Raw genomic sequence first — 19,874 nt, forward strand, 5'->3', positions numbered from 1 at the left:
CCTTCTAGATCTGGTGAACAGATGAAGTTAATCGTTTCCACCCTTCTCAGTGCAATTCTCAGGGAAATCATCTCACACTAAACAGACACACATCATAGAGCTTTTCTGTCTTTCTTTCTTCCTTTCTTTCCCAGACATTCCAGTGTTACCCATAAAAGAGGTTAATACCCTCAAGGATGGGTCAGCTACAGATGTTTGTGCACGATAAAGTCTGTAACGTGACGTAACGTGCATGCAGGTCTCTGTTTTCCAATAACTTTTTCCTCTCTGTCGTGTTTTCCTTTATTTCTTATTACTGTGCGTAGACATGATATAGTGATGCATAAGTTTCCTTTCGCAAGTGCATTTTTAAACAGTGGTGGAATCAAACTAGTCTATTCTAAGTATTACAGGCCTACAATTTGAACTCTGGGCACCAGCGATATCCGGACCCAATTTTATATCAATCGGTCAGTAGTTGTTGAGATCTTTCAGTCTGGACAGTCTGGAGATCTGCTTTATTAGGCTGTATTGTGAAAAATTTGATTTAATCCAGAGAAGCAGCCGTAGAGTGTAGTAGGGTGGGCTGCTCGTTTGTAGGAATGGGGGAACATACATCTGGAAAGTGAATCCTCTTTGTATAGATGAAGACTGAAAAAGAAAAACAGTCTTGGCGCAGTTGCAAAAATAGCCATAGTGCCACCTGGATTAACTTTAAGCCCAAACCAAACAGAGAGATGTTTATGTAACTTGAGCGTGTTTCCGTGAGAAGTCAAACTGACTCATCACTTGTGACAGATTGATTTGCTTTTGATGCAGCGCAGTAAGACAACCTGACCCGATCTGTTTATTGCGATTCAACATTTCAGCTGTCCCCTCAGTAAGGTAATGGGACCTGCGTGACCCTCTTGAGGTTCTCCAATTTACCCCTAAACCCCTGACCATGAAATCCAAACAGGTTTGTGGAAGGCAGTAAAATAGATACAGGACTCTCTGGCCTTTCCTCAGTGAAAACAGGAAAGTGGTGGTAATTTAACTCTAATCCCTCTGGACATTTGTAGGGTGTCCTTGGATGAATTCCACCACAAAGGTCATGGAGGGTCGAGTACCTGAAATTAATTACCTGTCCAAGCTGTCCAAGTTTTCATATACATTCACGTATATCAAGACGCAAGCAGGGGTTTATCTGCCTGTAATTTAATCTATAAAAAGTTTGTTTACCTTGTGCTGTTATTAGTACTGCTGTTTGCTACGGTGTTCTCTTTCTTCACCACTCATGGCTCTGCTTTGTTTTACTGGTCGCAATCCAAAGTCATCCATGTGAACAAAGACACTGATTCAGTGGGTTCCAGGAAGCCATAATTAGTCTGGGCATTTAGGGTGAAAAGCATTAAGTTGATTCAATCTTTCATTTAGCATGAAGCTGGACTCTCCAAATGATCTGTAATGATGTTTTAAATGATGTTTTTTTTTTTTTTCCATTGATGTTCTCCAGCAATTAGAATTTATATACACTGACTATAAAGACAGTCATTGTTTCAAGTGTCAAAAGTCAGGTTGAACTTCATTTGCTTGGCAGCAAAAGCATCCAAGCAAACAAAATAATTGGTTGAGAAAACACACCGTAAAGATAATAAGAACAATCTACTACTGCAACGTTGTCAGTAAAGTGGATCATAATAAAACCTAATTGTAGCTGAAAAAGCTAAAGTGAGGGTCCACTTCCTCTCTGGTCGTACCAATGCAGCAGTTGGCAATTTGTTTCGTTTTATTGGCCATAAGCCCGGTGCACAGGCGAGCCGCAGATGATTAGTTACTAGCACCACATGTACTTCCCTTAGAAGTGTACAAGGCCTTGTGAGTAACAGGGCCCGGCTCTGTGAAATAACAAGAAAGAACACATCAAAGGTAGAAAGAGGAGAAGAGGCCTTTTAAATGGTTTTGTGTCCACATAATGGCAAATGCACTGATGCCATGGAAAAGATCAGTGTGTGGCCACTTACTGTAAAAACAAGTCGTTTCATTACAACTATATCAATACTGCGCCACTAACGTACTTCCTGACATTCACTGCCCTTGAAACGTTTCCCCTCTTCTTTTAGGACACCACTATAGACTGTAGGAATACCAGAAAATCTCAACAGAGGCTTCAAAAATCCAACATTGGCCAAAGAATTTGCCCTTACATTCACACCTTTTCAAACTCAGACTGACTCACACACACTCATACTGAGACCAGGTGTGGTTCTCATAGTGCTGAAAGGTATATCATCCTATAAAAACACACTGAAGCAGTCTTGCAGGTTGTAAATGTAATTAACTCACACACCCAAGCAAACCCATGCGACGATCCATGCATCCTGCACTGTGCTGTGAAATCCATGTATTATGTAGTGTAAGTGGCAGCATCTGTTTGATATTGTGCAAAGCAGCATATTAATACTTCAGATATACTACAATTTAAAGATCTGACATGACAAGACCAAATGTGATATGATGCAAAATGGTATTATTCGGAAATTATCGAATGCAAAACAAAAGATCCTGAAGAAAGATCAGGATTTGCTCCAAATTGCGTCAAGATATTCTTCAGAAAATGTGCACAGCTGTCCCTGGCTTACACACATGGTTTTAGTTGACTTAGCGACTGAAAACATAGATGCGACTGTTCAGTATAGTTGTCTGGGAGAACCATATGAAGAGGTGAGTCAGAGGAGTCCAAGCTGGAGGGGGTCTTACAGTCTGCGGTCGACAGTAAAATAAGTTTTCTCCCGGGCCTCTGCTCCGCCCGCTCACACTGTGGAACAATGCCCTGGATTCTCCACAGAGATCGCTCTGACGAATGACATCAGACTCACACTTTGCCAAAAGCACTTCTCAGTTTCTCCCTGATTTATGTTCTCGGTAGTCCGTGAAGCTCAGATTGGATGGTGCAAAATATTTGTGCAGAATGTCAGCTCAACAGTACGGAGCTTGACCCAACAATGAGGACGATGAGGAGTCAGATAATGTTTTATGCTTCCGTCACTCTGGTGAAATTACTTCACAATCAATCTTTGCATGTATGGTAAAGATTTCTCAAGGACACGAGCACTATTTTGTGTTTTAAGTGCTTAAATGATTCAGTCTGATCTTCAGTAAAAAGCTGGTTTCAAGGTTTTAAGAGGCTTTAAAACATCTGTTTATAAACTGCCTCCAGACGCTTTGTCTGAAAGACAAAGTCTTTGACAAGAGAAAGTGCGACAGCAGAATTTGTAGATGGAAAAAGACCACTGCTTGTGTGTGTGTGTGTGTGTGTGTGTGTGTATGTGTGTGTGTGTGTGTGTTTTAATTAGGACGTTTAAAATGGTCTCCCAACACCCAACTGCACTTGAAAGACAGGAACCTAGAGGTGGAGGGGGTTGTAAAATTACCCCCAAACCCCAAGTTGCGTTTGTTGTAACTACAATACAGCAGTAAAACAGAGATCTGGACGCTGGGGAGTACAGTAACTTTTTCCAAAGGCCTGGTTTGTGCACGGACTAATGAGCAAACAAATATAGTCAGGACAGGCACACACACACACACACACTGCGTGACCACAATGGTTGCTGTGGTTCTTGACCTGCTCTTACACAGTGTTCACAAAACGAGAGTGGCAGAAGAGGTCACCCTCTTAAATCCAGGACAAGACTAAGAGTCTGCAGCCATGCTTGCAGCTCTCTGAGGCTGTGTTTAGGCACAGCCATACTTTGACCTAAATGCTAATGTCAGCGTGCTGACTTTACAACATGCTGATAATTGGCAGGTATAATGTTTGCCATGTTTAGTTTGGCATGTAGCATGCTTAAAGTTGCTAATTAGCGCTAAACACAAAGTAAAGATCAAAAGTAAAAGGACCATCATCATTATTCCAATTCCTCCTGAGAGGGGCATGCATGCCTGTAGCAAATTTGGTGGCAATCCATCCAATAGCTGTTGAGATATTTCAGTTTTCTAACATATATTGTAGCAGATTTTATCAATTTGACTGACATTAAAGGGTAAAGCAACACCTGCAAAATATGTATAAGAACCATAGAGTGGCAAAGCTTGTGTCAGTGCATTATTAAGACTGACTCAGCAACAAACAAATTTCAGGGTCCTTCTATTACTCCCACATACGTTTGCAATTCTGTTGCTCTCCCCCAAAATAGCTATAAAACTGGGGCTAATGTTTTATTTAGCCAAAAATGGTTATAGAGGGCCGCATGAAGGGGCATAGTTTTATCAGAAAATAAGCTGGAGTCTGCCAGGATTTGAAAGTTCACATATCCAGACTGTTGGAGAGGATTCAAGGTTATTTTGGAAACCCGCGTTCAACGAAAAACATTCACCCCAAAGTGCAGAGTGATTCATTCAGATTTAACGAGGGGTGGTAAAATTAGGTCCACATAATTAACAGGTTTAATTTGAGAGTCTGCCTTTAAATGTCTAATTTGGACATGAACAGGGAGGATGGCACTCACCTTCATTTCCCTTCCTTTGTTCATTCATACTGGCTCAGTGTGGAAAAACATTGGATGGTGTTTCTGTCTGCATTAAATTAACATTGTCACTGAGAGTGGATGCCGTCTCCCATGTCTCACTATTTCCAAAATGTACAACAGAAGCCAGACCATGTGTAATGTGTCAGACAAAACTGCAATTAGTGGAAAAATCAGTCATTTCATTTGTTGACTTTGTGCACAAAAATAGAGCATCACCTCGGCCAAAACAACCAAATGGGAAAATAACGTGCAATCAGATGGTCAGATATGGGTAAAGCGAATTCCAACTTAGTAATAGACACAGCTATTGCTGTGATGCCAGTTCAGCTCAGAAAGGCCTGGTGTATATGTGTATGCTCACCCTCAAAACATGATAACTGTGCACACCTGTACCATATGTTGAGCCATATGGTTTTATGTATTTTTTTAAAAAACAAGAATTACTGGAAATGACAATTTAGCAGCCTTTGAAGAGGAGGGTTGTTTGTGCAAAAGCCAGTAAACCCAAGGTAAATCTGGAACAACTGGAAAACTGTCCCCCCACAATTCATAAAAGAACACAGATTCAAGGCTGGCCATGTTAAAGGTGCTTCTCGCTTGGTGTTATATAATGCCTGTGTCTACCATTACTAATTAATGCTGACTGAAATACCTAAAGGGTCGCTGTCTCTTTCATACATATTTTATGCACACGCAGATATTGGCATGCACACACACACATACACACAGACAAAGCCGACATAGAATCCCTGCAGCTGTTGCAGGGAGGGAGTAATGGGCCATGCCCGCTCCTCGAGTGCACTGTGGGAAAGGAGCTATCATGAGAAGAGCAGCGTTGCATCATCGCCACCACTCTCACCTTGGTTTCAGGTCAGTTGAGTCCACTTCTCGTTTTAGTGCTTCCATTGCCAAGTCACTCAGCTGGCCTTTGATGCCGTTCAGCTTGGCCAATGCGTGACACATGTTGCAAGACTCCAGTAAATGACTATTTCCCGCCATCTGCTGGACAGTCACTGCAAGTGTAAAATAAATATTTTTAAATCGTGCGTTTGTTTAAATCTTTGCATGTTACCAACTGGAAACTTTAATGAGATGAAACTAAATATAACTTACATCTAAATAGCCACTGTGAAAGTAAGGGATTGACCCTGACGTTGTTGGGGGACGTACGGCGTCGTTGCTGTGGTAACCACAACACGCCATTCAGCCAGAGAGAGATCTGTGATTTCATTTTTGCTAACATTAACGTTAGCTGCATTTAAACTCTTCACTACATGTGGTCTTAGTGTTAAAGAACTCGGAGACGCAGTCTTGAGGAGGTGTGCGAACACTTAAGATATTCAAAAGTAAGTTTTGCATGAATGTGTGTTTGTTTAGCGTACAAACCCAGGCACACACATTAACTACCTGGAGCTAACTCGTTAGCTTCTGAATAGTGCGTAACGTTAACTAGCTTAACTATTTGTTTTAGCGGTGTATGAACACACCTTTCACCTGTGCGTATCCACAGAACTCAGATGTCTGGGGCCAAGAATATGCTTTTATCGTTTTTTTTCTGTTTGTTTGTTTGTTTGTTTTACATGTGCCACAGTATCGCTTTTAATGTTTCAATGAGTCCAAGCATCAAAAAGGTAAGCTAGCATTATTTTGAAAGAATGCCATTGTACCAGCATGGTAAATTGCTTCATTTGATCTGTTGCTTGGCTTTTTAGCTATAGCCAATAATATTATTATCTCATGAATACATTTTCTGTCTGACATTTTTTAAAAATTAGTCTTAAGAGAATAGGTTGGTGCAGTGTATTATCACAAAACCTAAAATGTATATCTTGGTTTGGATTTTCATGAGCGCCATTTTCATATATTGATCTGAGTCCTCCTCTGTGTACTCTGTCTGTACTTTATCATCATATTATAAATGATTCTGTGGTGATTATGCCTACAATCCCTCAAAGTCAACTATAAATATTGAAACTACACGTGTACTCGACTGTACGTGTGTGCCCTTGCTAGTATTTCTTCCTGTATATGTATACCTATCAATAGATATGTTGATCCACTGTATCCATTTATGTGTTTTGCATTAGTGAGTCTATCTGAGGAGCTGGATAGCAGGCCTCCCAGCAGAGGAAAAGTGGAGCTGGAACACCAAGAGGAGGAGGAGAAGGGAATGGAGGAGGACACCCCTCTAAAAGCCCTTGCACCCGATGCTTCACTGCCAGAGGAGCAGCCCTCTGTCAGCTCTGACGCCTCAGATAGTCCTTTCCAGTGCCTAGATGAGGTAGGACTCATAAATGTTGTTAAATGATCATATTTCGTGCAAACGGTATTTTGGAGGTTTCATAGGAAAGACAAACATCACATTTGGCTGTTGCAGTGACAGTCTTTACTCTAGTTACTCAAAACATACAAGAAACAATGATGCTTTTAAAAGACTCTACTGAGGATCTATTGTCTGTTTACAAATGACACGGGCTAGTGTATTTACAGACAAATCCCTCACCATTTTAGTTTCCAGTTAAATTCATGTTGAGAATAGAACATGGTACTCTCGATGGATTTCCTTACAACATTTACTTTAAAACCGAAAACATTTCTAAAGTTTAAACAAAAGTGAATACTTCGAGCTCGAAATCATCATGTGGATGAGCAAAATACTTTTTTATTCACTTGATCTTCACATACAATAAAGAGACATTCAAGTCACAGGCCCACAGTTTGATCAATTATCCTCTGTAAACTTCGTATTAGCTAATTCTTTTATTGAGCTGTTTTGCTGAGTCAGCACCTCATTAACCCATTTATTATGGGCATGCAGCACCTCATCCCTTCACTTTTACTGGCGTCAAATTGCCCTAGGTACTAGATGGCAGACACTTCCGAGTTCAGGATTTCTTCTGATTGATAGTCATGCTAAACTTGTATACATTATTGTATCCACTCATCAAAAGGCGATTCCAGTACAGTAGATGCTTTTAAAGAAGAGCAGGCATCAACATGATTTAAAACTGCCAGACACCGCAATGTACACAGCCATGTAATTCGAACTTTATTCATCTTTTGATATAAAAAGTGCATATCTTTTGGCATGATAGTTGAATATGAATGATAGAAAAGATCAATATTGTACACACACAAAGCTCCAAATACACACATAATTACTATGAATGGTCACAATAACGCGCAGTCTTTATCACTGCACAAATATCAACAATCCTTGAACCTTGCACCATAGGACCTGTGTATTATATAAAAGCTATCATACCTCACAAAATAAAATAAATACTGTACACATCCTTAAAGTGAAACATTTCTCTCCCCATCCTTCCCATTCACAGTGTGTATAGAATGGATTAAATGATGCAATACAGTCTTCTAACATTAGGCAGCAGTATTGTACAAGTGGTGAGTTAAGGAGATTTTTTTTTTCCATGTGAAAACTGGTGTGTGGCATCAAGAGATGTGCAGTAGAACACAAGGGTCGAAAAACGTCTTTTTTTTCTTGCAGCAGTGGCCTGCTCTGCAGCTGCTGTGAAGAAGAATTTACTAAAGCATCAATAATGCAGAATCCACTTGGAAGTGATACCATAGAAATTTATCTCAGGCTGCATATTTATACTGGGATGTTTTATTTTATTTCGGATGATGATACATTTGCAAAGTGCCCCAGTGTAATTAAATAAATGACACCAAAGCTGAAGTGTTGTTTGTCACTTCCTGCAGTTGTTTTTTTTTTTTTTTTTTTTTTTTGAACAGTTTGACTGACCCCAGCACGAAGTCAATGAATTTCAGACCCATTAAAAACTGTATCACTAGCTCTCATATACCTCACTTGAGTGGCTGCTGTTAATTATTAAACCATTTAGAGCGGAGAAAATGATAGCTCATTAGTTTTACTACTACTGTGTGCTGTGGTGTGTCTCAATTGGGTTTATAGCAGGAGGCGGTGGGACAGAAAGTGGAGAAATGTCAGAGAAAGAGCGAAAAATCTCTCATGGTAACCCTCCGTATAATATTATAGCCCCTGTAGGAGGCTGGCCTTTACACTGCATGTGTGGTTTTTTTATTAGTCCATCATCGTTCATAGTCCATTGTCCTTTACTATCATCATTTTAATCCAACATTTTGAAGGCCACACTCACTACAGTGGAAAAAAGTAATAGCACAGTTAATTTTTTTCACAATTACTTTTGTTATTACTGCATTCAAACTGTCTATAGGACTTCTTTTTCGATGTACACGTACTGTATGCATGTGTAAATGTGTGCAAATGCATGACTATGCGCATGTAGATGAGTTTCTGAGTCTACTTATTCTTCCATTTTCTGACTCTCTTTGTTCCTGTTTGTCCATCTATCTGTCCATCTGACTACACTCACAAATATTTACCTGTACTCTTAAGGAGCGTAGTTCTTGGGCCGTATCATCATCTTGACCGTTTTGAATGCCTGCCTGTAGTTGGTAGGGTAGTACTCTGTCGACATGTTGTGCCAGGTTCCCCAGAAGATCCCGTTCCTGACCCCCTTGTACCTCTTGTGATAGTACTTCCCGTTGAGGTTGGCGGACATGCAAGCATCGAACCACCAGCCGGAGCTGTAGTAGGCGCCGCAGTTTCCAGAGGGATACATGTCGTTGTCGCGGTCAGGCGTGGAGAAAAACTTCTGGTCATGGTTGAAGTGCTTGTTGAAACTGATGGCATTCCCAGCCGTCCCACTGCAATGACACATTGATTTATATAAGATGTTGTCCTCTTTCATGAATATTTGATCACACATGCATAGAATCTAATATTGTACCTGTATCCACTGACAGACAGCCGGTAGCGCAGGAATTCATTGGCCACATAGAACTGGTCATACTTTGCATACTCCCGGACACCCTCGAAGTCCTCCAGCTCGATTCGCACGATCATGTCTTTGGCTTTTGTCAGCAAGTGGATATGGTCATTGCCCAGCCAGAACTCACCTCTATAGCAAAGAAAAAGGCAGAGGAAGGAGGGGACAGAAAAGTGAGCAAAATGAGAGATAGATGATAAATGAGCTCCTATGCTTGTAAACTTGATTAGCAAGTGGACACACTTAGCCTACTCAAACTGCATTTACTCATCCCCACAGGGGAGGAGAGATGCAAGGGAAGAGTAGTGTGACAGTAAAAGAAAGATGAGAGGAGACATTATTCTTTCAGTGGGAGGTTGTACTAGATCTGTAGGCATGCTTATCAAGAGGTAACTCTCATATAATTTGCTCCTACAGGAGCTGAGGCGGAAGTGAGGAAAATGAGCTGAACGTTGAGACCAGTTACAGGCTATAGTAGAGGCTCTGCATTCAAACTAAATATAGTCAGTCAGTCCATTGACACTGGGACCTGTTTCCCAACTTACATTTTTTTTGTTTTGTGTTAAATCATTTCTTTTTTTGTTAGTAAGTTTATTATCTGTTCAGATCAGCCCTCATGTTGTGAATAATTTTGCTGTTTTACATGTGATAATCAGGGATAATGAAAACAGGTGGTGAACAGTCGCTGATAGTGAGAACAGGTGTGCATCGTTGCATCGTTAGGTCTTCTCAGCACTGACTGACTGGACACTCTCAAGTTGTGGGAGGAAGGGTAAAATTATTTAGTAACAAATTCCATTCTATCAAAGGTGGTGCACTGATGGATGTGCGTGGTTGCCAGCTTGTCACAAAGTAACGGAGGAATCTTGAATCAACACATTGTTTTCTATTGTGTGTGGGTTTTTTTTTTTTTTCTTTTAAAGATTTGCTTCAGCTTAGCTCACCCCATTTGTTGCCTGGGTTGATGGTAGTTTCCAATCAGGTGAGGCTGAGAAGATAATAAAGGCCAGTTACTGGCCCATAGTTGCGGCAAAGCAGGTCGCAGCTTACCTGGTTCTAATTGTTTTGTTTTCGTTCATATTATGTTAATTAGAGGTGTGCTCTGCTGGTGTAGTTATGTGCTTCCATAAATTTGGGGGACTTTATGGAAGAGATTAAAAAAAATGATATCATCAGATTTTCTCAACTTAGTTTTGTAGCCACACAACATGAGCTGCCCTCTATGTGGCGGCACAACAGCTAGCATTCAAAAAGTCTAATATAACCTCCTTGAGCATCTGGCAAATTCAGCATTTTCCACTAAACTTTGTAAATGACTTGTAATTCCTCAAATCCCTTCACAATTTTACAAACTGTTCAAGCTTTTTTGAAAATAAGACCTAAAAATTGAAGATGAATATAATTGGTTATGCAAGGCTCTAAGCAACCTTTTTCCCCCCTACTAACTTATACTGTGAGAGAAACCTAGTAATGATACCCATGTCCCATTACCTGAGGTTCCCAAAACCTTTCTTATACTCGGCCCAGGTGCGGTTGAAGCTGACAGACCCATCAAGCCTTTGCTGTATCACGGTCCATCCACCTCCATACGACTCCATGTCACAGAAGACCTCAAATGTCCCGTTGCGGGGATCAGGGGTCACGCGATACACACTGCTCTTCTTCACCTCCAGCACATTGTAGTCTGAACAGTCCCGAGGGGCTAATATGATTGCTGGGAGACAGAGAGAAAGAAAAGAGTATTTTTTATGGGGATGTGACTGCATGATATTCAATAATCTTTTCACTTTTCTCGGGCAATTTTCAAAACCAAGAGACAGTAATAGAAACAGCCCCTGAGGCTGGGGCTGGGAAAAGAGAATCTGATAAGTTAGCAGGAAATCCAGCTTTAACCATTGTGGAAGTTCTCATTCCTGCATTAATTTCTGAGGCAGTCTATTCAAACACAAAACAGTTCAGCATGTTCTTTAGCCAACCTGTTGCCAGACTGTTTCCCAGTTCCTCGTGTGGATCAAACTAAAGTTCAGCAAGTCATCAAGCACAAGTACATCTTTCAGTAAGCATTTGAGAACACTCTAACTTTATCCTCAGCGTCTCAACATGATGTCCCACTTTTTTGGAAATCGCACTGAATATGAGGATTCCAACATGAAAGTAAGTGAAAGGACAAAGGCCACTGTCAAAAGATAGAAGTCAGTGACTTTCCCCTGTGCTGCACCACAGGCCCATTTCATACAGCCGCTCTACTTTCTAAGATCCCTTCCTTTTTTTACCTGCCCACTTATTTCTCAAACTCTTGCTCCTGTCCCCTGTGTCGCGCTGCAGGCTGCTGACCCCACCCAAAACCAAGGTCCAAAGGCCCCTGTCAGTTAGCATTTGGGAATTGAAAGGAACAGACTTGTCAAAACGTGGGAAAGTGTAAAACTGGATTAGAGAGGCATACCCCCTCCCTGCATGTTCGGCACCTTGGGCCTAAATCATCCTGACAACGGGCAGGCAGCATGTGGAGCCCTCCTGAGTTTGTTTGACGCACTCCATCGTCACTGATACAATTTTGTCACACTGTTAAATCTGTTTAGTGGTTTGGTAGATTATAATAGAGCAAGGGTAGGGGGAACCATACTGATTACGGAGGGCTAGACCTCAGGTTTCTTCAAGTACAGGGAGGGGTAAGTCTAGACAGAATCATGTTTTGTGGAATGGAGGACTCTTCGGTCATGGTACTTCCTGGTATCACTTGTGCAAGGTTAGACATGGATTTTCCTCTCTCATGATTAAATGAGAAGGTATTTGTAACTTATGCATGGTGCACAAACTTAAAGCACCATTTGTGTCTTTTGGTTGCTTTGACTCTATACGAATGTATTGTATTTTCCTGTCAAAATACATAGAATGGTTTAGGTAGAATATGGCTGCAGATAGTAGATCACTCCATATGGAAAACAGTCTGGGAATCGAGCATGAGGTTACAGATTTTTATCCTTGTCACGTCAACAGCCGTGTCTGCAGTTGGCATTCAGAGTATTGTCCTGTAAATTCTTTCAGTGTCTCCTTCACTTTAAGTGTCTGACTGTAGTTTCTCCACTTCACATCGCCCTCTCCTTATTTGTCCCCATCTGTCTGACTGGGCAGCCACTATCCCAAGACAGACAGCAGCCAAAAGCTATCTCATCTAACTACTGTACCTCTGGTGCTGTGCCTGACCTAAATAACTCTAATATCAGCCACTTATGATGTCCAAATGACTGTTGGATGATTGGCTGTCGGACTGTTGAGGTGGCTGTTGAGTCAAATGACCGGTTAATTGGGGGCTGATTGATTTGCCTGCTTTCTTGCTGACTTACTAACTTCCATAATGCCATAAGTGACTCCCTTAAAGGCTCATAACTAGCATGCTTTAATAGGCGACTTCTTGACCAGCTGTTTTTAACACCACATGCCTGCTTGACTGACTGCACACAGATAAATGACTTACACAGAAGGAAGACAGCTCTGTTATCAAGGGGGCATTCACTGTGACAACTAGCCGTCAACAAAGATTAGCACCTGTAATGGAAGGAAATGTGTGTCCAAAGTGATACTATAATCTTTCCCTCGAAAAAAACTGCTTAAATAGCATAGCATCTGTTTTGATGGAAAGAAAGTCTCATCCACACACTTCCTTTTGAAAGTTGTGCATCACCACATTGCAGACAAGCAGTTCCTGACAATGTAGCGCACTGGACATCCATTCTCTTTGTTTATAATTGAGTTAATGTAGCTGAACAGCAACATGAATTGCCTTCCATTCACCTCAAGGCCCTAATACGTCTTGCAGGAGTGAAAGTGAAGATTAGTGCTCGCAGCAAGAATGGGAATTGGCAAAGAGGGTGAAATAAATGCTTACAGCACTGTGAGCTGTGAGTGATAAAAGCATCTCGACAAACGAACTATTAGTCCTGCTTGATGGTAAAATTGCAATTCTACATTGGCCTAAAATGTCTGGGTAATGTATGCCAGTGTTTTATTGGCTGCATGTTCGTCAGCTGTTGTATTTTTGAGCTTAGAACAAAATGGTTTGGATAAAGAGGTAAAAAAAAAATTAAAAAGTCAAGTGTCCTTTGATGCCCAAATGTTGTAGCGTTGCCAAATGAGCTGTACCATTCTGGCTGGTTTCTAAATCCCAGCACATGTGTGAGTGGTTGTTAACATTTGCTCACCAATGATCCATCACCACAGCTTCTATTTACATAAAAGCACACATCTGTCTCATATGACATCTCCTAAAAATGTTATCTTAATCTTCAGATGACATGGTGGACCTTAGGTCGGCTTGCTTCTCTTGCTTTGGATGAAAACAGAATTTAAATTTGGTTTGTGCAAATCTCTATTTAACAATTATTTCATGACTTAGCTACAATTTGGCAGCTGCATGGTTTATTCAGGAGCCAGGGGAACCATTAAACCATGAATTACTGTGATAAACAACGAGAAAACATTTTTTTACTGAAAGCCACTATGTAGTGTTCATAGGAAGCAAAGGGACATATTAATTCAGCATATTTGCAGTTTTAAGATTAAGAGAGTTCACATTGGGAATAAAATGGGATTTGTGTGACATGAATGTGTCATGATTAGTGTTATTAGTTTCCTAGTAGAGGAAAACCTTTATCAAAGTCTCTGTGAAAGATCTAAAATTTTTCATTCATATGCATTGTTAATCATGTCTTTGTAAAAGAGAAGTATCACTTGAGTAAAAAAAAGCAGTTATAATATTGCTCATACTCATGTTGTGAAACTGCAGAAGTCTTATTGCCTTTTGGTCTATTTCCATGGTAACAACAGCTGCCTCTTGTCTACTTCTTTTGGATTCACTTCAGACACCATCAGGCACGGTTTCCTAACTTGCGGCAGAATAATTTGCCGTTTCTTGAGTTTAACATGACAGATTGATGTACAAATACAAGTGTTACTGACCCTGTGTGCCATCCGTGACTAATGTTGGGAAAGCCGCCCACATTACTTCTTGTGTTGTTGTCAAGAGATAATGAGATCTAGTTGTTTTATGCAGGAATGAGCACTCAAGAGCATGACCTCCAGAGGAAGAGAGGTAGGGGGAGAGGCAGGGGTAAGACACGGGGAAAAGGGATTAAAGAGAGGGAGACAGGGTAAATTACAGCAAGGGAAGGAGTGAAAAAGAGTGGCGATATGAAGGGAAATGGAGAGATGAAGAACAGACTGAGGATAAATGCATAATGGAGAGGCAACTGGATTGAAGGAGAGTTTGAAGGAGAAAGAGGGAAGTTTACGGAAGAAGAAAACAGAGGAGGAGAAAAAGTTGGGATTCCCTTCACACCACTGTCCCAGCTAATCTACTTAGAAATAAGCTCACATCTGTTTTCCACATAAAAGCCTCGATATAGTGTCACATTCACATTCACTCATGCAATATCAGAATATAATTCAGCTTCAGTCTGAAAAGTGGCCCGCATTTCAACTCATCCAAATAAGCTTTTACATCAATGTAAAGTGGAGCTTTTGTTATGCTTGGCTAGCTTGCAGTCCCTACTGATAACTTTTTGCATAGTCTATGTAGTGTTTGAACTTCCTCTTACAGAATTAAACCTGAATCTAGAAACTGTTGCCTGGACATCAAGTATGTGTCTTCTCCTCCTCCTCCCCTTTTAGAGTTTCTCCATACGGAGAGCAGTGGAATGTCAGAGCACTTGAATTAGTTATATAAGAGGTCATTTGAATTTTTACTGTGACCCCAGTTGTCATATTGCTTCACACATGCACAGTATGACCTCAACATAAAGCTATTCTGTGGTAATTTCTATTATGGCTTCACTTAGCTGACTGAGGCTCTACTGAAGTAATGTAGTGAACATGAGCAGCTATTGTTGGCATGGTGCTCTCACTTTCATATCTTTATAAAGGTGATGAGAAATTCCTATTATGATTATATAAAGCTCATGAAAATATGCAGTGTTCATATTGGTAATGGAGAAGGCATGTCGAAACAAAGCAGTAGAAAATGTCATGGTCAGCCTGCAAGATTTCATTTCCCATTTCCCAGAAAGGCTGCACTGGGTGAAGGTGACCACCCAGAGTCCGGTTGTTTGTAGTGATTACAAGTCGCCATGTCCACTTAAGCATGATTGGATACGTCCTATGCCAGAAATTCACCTCACAACAACCCAATGGCTCCCTGGTCCGCTACAGCTGGAGTTTCATTACCATAACAACATCTGTGGTGAATTTAAGGGAATAGCAAAGAATAGAAGAGAGGTGAGAAGAGAGAAAGGGCTTGATCATGCTCAGAAAGTGAGCAAAAAAATGAGATCCATAACAGGAGGAGAGGAGAGGAGAGGTATCTTTTGAAATAGCAAAGATGGAACAGAATAGAATATAACACAACAGAAAACACAAAGAAAGGTTTTTTTCGGTCAAAAGAGAATACATCTATAGTAAATAGCTGAGAAGATGGAGAGGGCTTCCAAAAGACAACGTAAAATGAGATGGGAGAAGATTGGGTTGTTCGAAATAACAAAACAGCGAATGCTATGCTTAGTAAAAGCAGGCTTACAGTGAGGGGTGTTCTGTACTGGGCACGCAGTGGTGCAGGTGGAGCTGAGCTTGTTGACCACTCCAGTGATGTTCTCCACCTGCCTGTCCACCATAGCCTGCACGTTGTCCATGTTTATCAGGTTGAGCCCCTCCAGACGACCCTGCAAAGCCGAGATCTGGCTCCTGGCATTGCGCAGACTGGCTGACATCCTATTCAGCTTCACCTGGGAAGGGCCAGAGGGGGTGAGGGGGGAATTATTTCTGTGCACAGAATACAAAGCAGGTGGATTACTGGAGTCACCAGCCTCCTTCATTGTTTTACCAGCCAATTAGAATTTTAGAATAGAAATGGGTCTGCGTGATGGTTGGCGGTCTGCCAAAGTGGCAGTGAGAGTCAACAAACTTACCAGACAGAGCAAAAATTAACCACCATTTGGCTGGTGTCTAACGCTGATTCCCCGCCCTGTTTACAGTACCAGGAATTTTCCCTGGTGCTCCAGTGCCAGGTAGGACTTTACAGGTCTTTAAACATCTGGCCAGTTTACATTCCAGCTGGGTACATTTGACTGGGCAAATTTTGGTGACTTTATTCCCACAGTGTTGATAAAGCACATTCTAGTTTAGTTAGTTCAGAATAGTGTCACTGAAATGTTCCCAAGGCTGATAATGATAGTGGTTGTGAAGGAAATTCAGAAATTGGTGCAGTGCTATTATTGCACTGCTTATACAGACCTCTGAATTATGTTTATATGATACAGAATGTGCACCGATGTGGATTTTACACAGTTTGAACTATTTCAAAGCCATTGCCTATTTTCATTTCGATTGAATGACAAATGCACTTAACTTTTATTAACATCAGTCGTGAGAAATTCATAAAAAGATTTTCTCAATAGAGAATATATATCTGGAGTCTTCATCTTTGCATTGAAACAAGTGTATTTGGAAAAATAGTTCATTCCTTCATGAAATCCTAAAAATAAGAATAGTCTTTTTTTAGTGAGACTGAACTGAACTGTGCCTCTTACCTGCATATCATGCATCGAGCTCGGGCTCGGTGTAATTTTCCCAAAAATAGAAGCTTGCCCTGGTCCAGCAACGTCAACAGTAGCTCCGGGGACCATCCCGTCTCCCCTCTCCTCTTGGCTGGACCCACCTTGCACCTCCTGTCCTGTCAGGTCCAGTCTCACTTCTCCCCCGGCATCCCTCTGAATGGGGACCTGCGTCTGTCCCTGGTCAGCTTGCTGATGTCCAAAAGTCCCACTGCCCCGTGCCCCACGGCACTCCTGGCACCCACTCTTCAGCTTGTTGACCACCTCCTTCAGACTCTGCAGCTCCTTCATCGTTTTCTCCAGCAGCCTGAACTGCTTAGGCAGCTGGATGGTGAGGGGAGGCAGGGTGAGCTGGTAAGGGCAATCCTCCCCCTCCTCTGCACCGGCCCCGCTGCTCCCACACTGGCCCAAGGGTCTCAGTTTCATGGGGCAGGAGGTGGGGGTACCAGATTCAGATCCCAAAGAGTAGGATCCTCGAGCGTCCCATCTCTGGTGTGAGTTGACGGGGAAGTCCGCTGCCCGGCTGGCGCGCGGCACCAAGGTGGCTGCAAGCAGGAGACTGGCTGAGACGCAAAGCACAATCGTCCTCATTTTTCTGTGAGATTTGTGAAGGAGAAATAAGTGTGTGTAAAGTGAGTATCTGCAACTGCTGCTGAGATCAACTCAAAAAGTGTCTGAAGGTTTAAAATAGTATGTGTGTGTTTGTGTGAGTGTATGTATGTGCCTGCAGCTGCTGATTGTAAGTATCGGAGTATGTGAATGTGTGTCCAGTATCCTATTGGTTTAAGAGTGTGCGTGTGAGCACAGCCTGCAGGAGGGAGAGCGCGCAGGGAAACTGCCGCTGCCTCAGATAGCTGTGTCATTAATATCAGGACGAGTGAGGGAGGGAGGGAGAGAGAGAGGCAGAGAGAGCGAGAAATGGGAGGGGGAGAGAGAGGGTGAGCGTTGAGTTAGAGAGGATGGGAGGGGCAGCACTATTGCGTAATGTAAAACACCATATCAGCAGCAAAGTGAAAAACCACAGAGACAGAAATTATGGGAGTGGGGGGCAGGGGAGAGAGAAAGAAAGAGGGTGAGGAAAGGAGAGAGTAAGAGGCAGGGAGGGACTAAAACAGAGAACGTGGGTCCTTTGACTGCAGTCAGTGCATGTGCTGTCCTGCTCACTCTGAAGTCGGCTCATTTCCCTGAAGAGCAAAATGAGTCAGTGCACAGGAACTATCCTCTCAACTGACGTTAGGGTGATGCTTCTTCACGCTTTGTTGTTTTGCGTTTTGGCTGTCCGCAGCAGAAAATTTAAAGGCCTTGTCCCCCGACCCAGTTCCGATTCCAGAGCCTTATTGAAAACACCAGGTCAACCCTGCCAGTCACACTCCAGTTCCAAATTATGTTCAGGTGGGCGCAATTACTGTAAAATCCATGGTTAGCCAGCAGCAACAATAAAGAGGGTTTGTTTCAATTAGTACAAACAACTTGGGGTGGGGGGATTTACAAGGCTTGCTCGGGATGTCGCAAATTAAGCACAAGAGTCATCAGAGACTTAATCAGTTTTCCTTGAATACATCCCTGAATATTGAGCACCTGCTGACACACTGTCTTGATTCAATATTTAATTTCTTCTTCCTAATACAGCTGCACTTTTTACACATTTAACTATAGGTCTAATTTAGATGTGTTCTGATGGCTAAAAAGTGCTTCCAGAAGAAAATATACATCACATTGTCTCTTTGATGGTTTCCTATATTATTTTCCTATACATTTCTGCCTCTGTGCTGGTAACATCCATCGCCAGAGGCTTTTGGTTGTCCATTCGTCCCATTCTTGTGAACTTGATATCTCAAGAATACCTTGTAGGGAGGGAATTTCTTCAAATTTGACACAAACATCCCCAAAGAATTCATACACTAATTATTAAAAGATTTAAACAAAGTCTAAGGATAAAATGATAAAGTGATGACATTTTATTCAAAAGAAGAAGAAATTATCCACTGGAATCATACATGTCAATATAGTTCTAACTTCAGTTTTGCCATAGAATACGCAAAATGTCTTTTATTAAACTGCTTCAAGGTCTTCACTTCACATACAGTGTTCTATGGATCTGGACAGACATGGATGTAAACTGCAACTTGACTAAGTTGGCGGAGGCATCCAACCATGAGGTGGGAATTCATGTTTGTTACAGTGTCAGGAAAGCCTGGACTGAATTCAAACAGCCCCTCTTTATCTCTAGCATGAACAAAATATGGAAATTTAAAAGCAATTTCAAACCAACAGCAGCAGGTACACCTGCAACATGCCACTGAAATAGATTCAAAACAGCTTTTTTTCTTTTCTTTTTTTTCCGGCTTTGATCGCCTCACTGGCTGTCAGGGTGGATATCATTAATTGAAACAGCTGACTGCTCTTTATTCATTTGTGCCGCTTAATGATTCTCTTGCATTTCCTGATGTGTCTTAGCAATGTTAATGAAGGGAAATGGGACATTTTGGTTGCACAAATCAGAAATGTCTCGTTTTGGGGATCCTTTTGAAAACAAGATAATATATCTCAAGAGGTTTATCCTGATATAATAAATCCCAGTAATCTATTAAACAATGCCATAGTTGGTTTTTGAAAACTTGCTCAGAACTCAGATCTCCTCACATGAAAGTTCTTATTGCACTTGCCTCCTTCATTGGTAGATCAAAGGTCTGAAAGCTGGAATATTGATCTGTTATCTTACACTGTGGATACGTCTACAGGACTGTCTTCTCTCCACTCCATTAAGTGGCCCCAGCTGTTGATAAAGTTACACAACATGCAGCTTAATCTAAAATTTATTAAAACTTTAATTGCTGTGATGTCACCATTGATGGCATTATGATTTGTTTTATGTATTTTGTTTCAGTGTAAACAAAAGGAACACATAATGAAGTCTCAATGAATAAACAATAAACAGTACTCTTGTTTTT

The 19,874-nt window shown here is 41.5% G+C and overlaps 2 protein-coding genes across 2 annotated transcripts in view; one reads left to right on the top strand and one right to left on the bottom strand.

Moving 5' to 3' along the window:
- The first annotated feature begins 5,268 nt into the window (after positions 1 to 5,268).
- The window catches only part of ccdc146 (coiled-coil domain containing 146), a 45,035-nt gene continuing 30,429 nt past the window's right edge, over positions 5,269 to 19,874 (top strand). Inside the window, exons 1-2 of the mRNA XM_041964441.1 lie at positions 5,269 to 5,357; positions 6,603 to 6,768. Of these exons, the coding sequence (XP_041820375.1) occupies positions 5,269 to 5,357; positions 6,603 to 6,768 (255 nt within the window). The remainder of the gene's footprint in view (positions 5,358 to 6,602; positions 6,769 to 19,874) is intronic.
- fgl2a (fibrinogen-like 2a) lies at positions 6,857 to 17,747 on the bottom strand. Its single transcript, XM_041964279.1, has 5 exons — positions 16,900 to 17,747; positions 15,891 to 16,095; positions 10,814 to 11,036; positions 9,284 to 9,454; positions 6,857 to 9,200 (listed from the first exon to the last, which is right to left on the bottom strand). The coding sequence occupies exons 1-5, from the start codon at positions 17,512 to 17,514 to the stop codon at positions 8,885 to 8,887; spliced, it is 1,530 nt and encodes a 509-aa protein (XP_041820213.1). The 5' UTR covers positions 17,515 to 17,747; the 3' UTR covers positions 6,857 to 8,884.

This window comes from Chelmon rostratus, chromosome 22 (genome assembly GCF_017976325.1).
Source record: "Chelmon rostratus isolate fCheRos1 chromosome 22, fCheRos1.pri, whole genome shotgun sequence".
Classification (NCBI taxonomy): domain Eukaryota; kingdom Metazoa; phylum Chordata; class Actinopteri; order Chaetodontiformes; family Chaetodontidae; genus Chelmon; species Chelmon rostratus.

Bases quoted from the DNA above. Each gene is read 5' to 3' on its own strand.
- fgl2a (XM_041964279.1), bottom strand. From the start codon at position 17,514: ATGAGGACGATTGTGCTTTGCGTCTCAGCCAGTCTCCTGCTTGCAGCC. The intron at 16,096-16,899 runs GTAAGAGGCACA...GGCCCTTCCCAG, and splicing joins GCTCGATGCATGATATGCAG to GTGAAGCTGAATAGGATGTC. The intron at 9,201-9,283 runs GTACAATATTAG...GTGTCATTGCAG, and splicing joins CTGTCTGTCAGTGGATACAG to TGGGACGGCTGGGAATGCCA.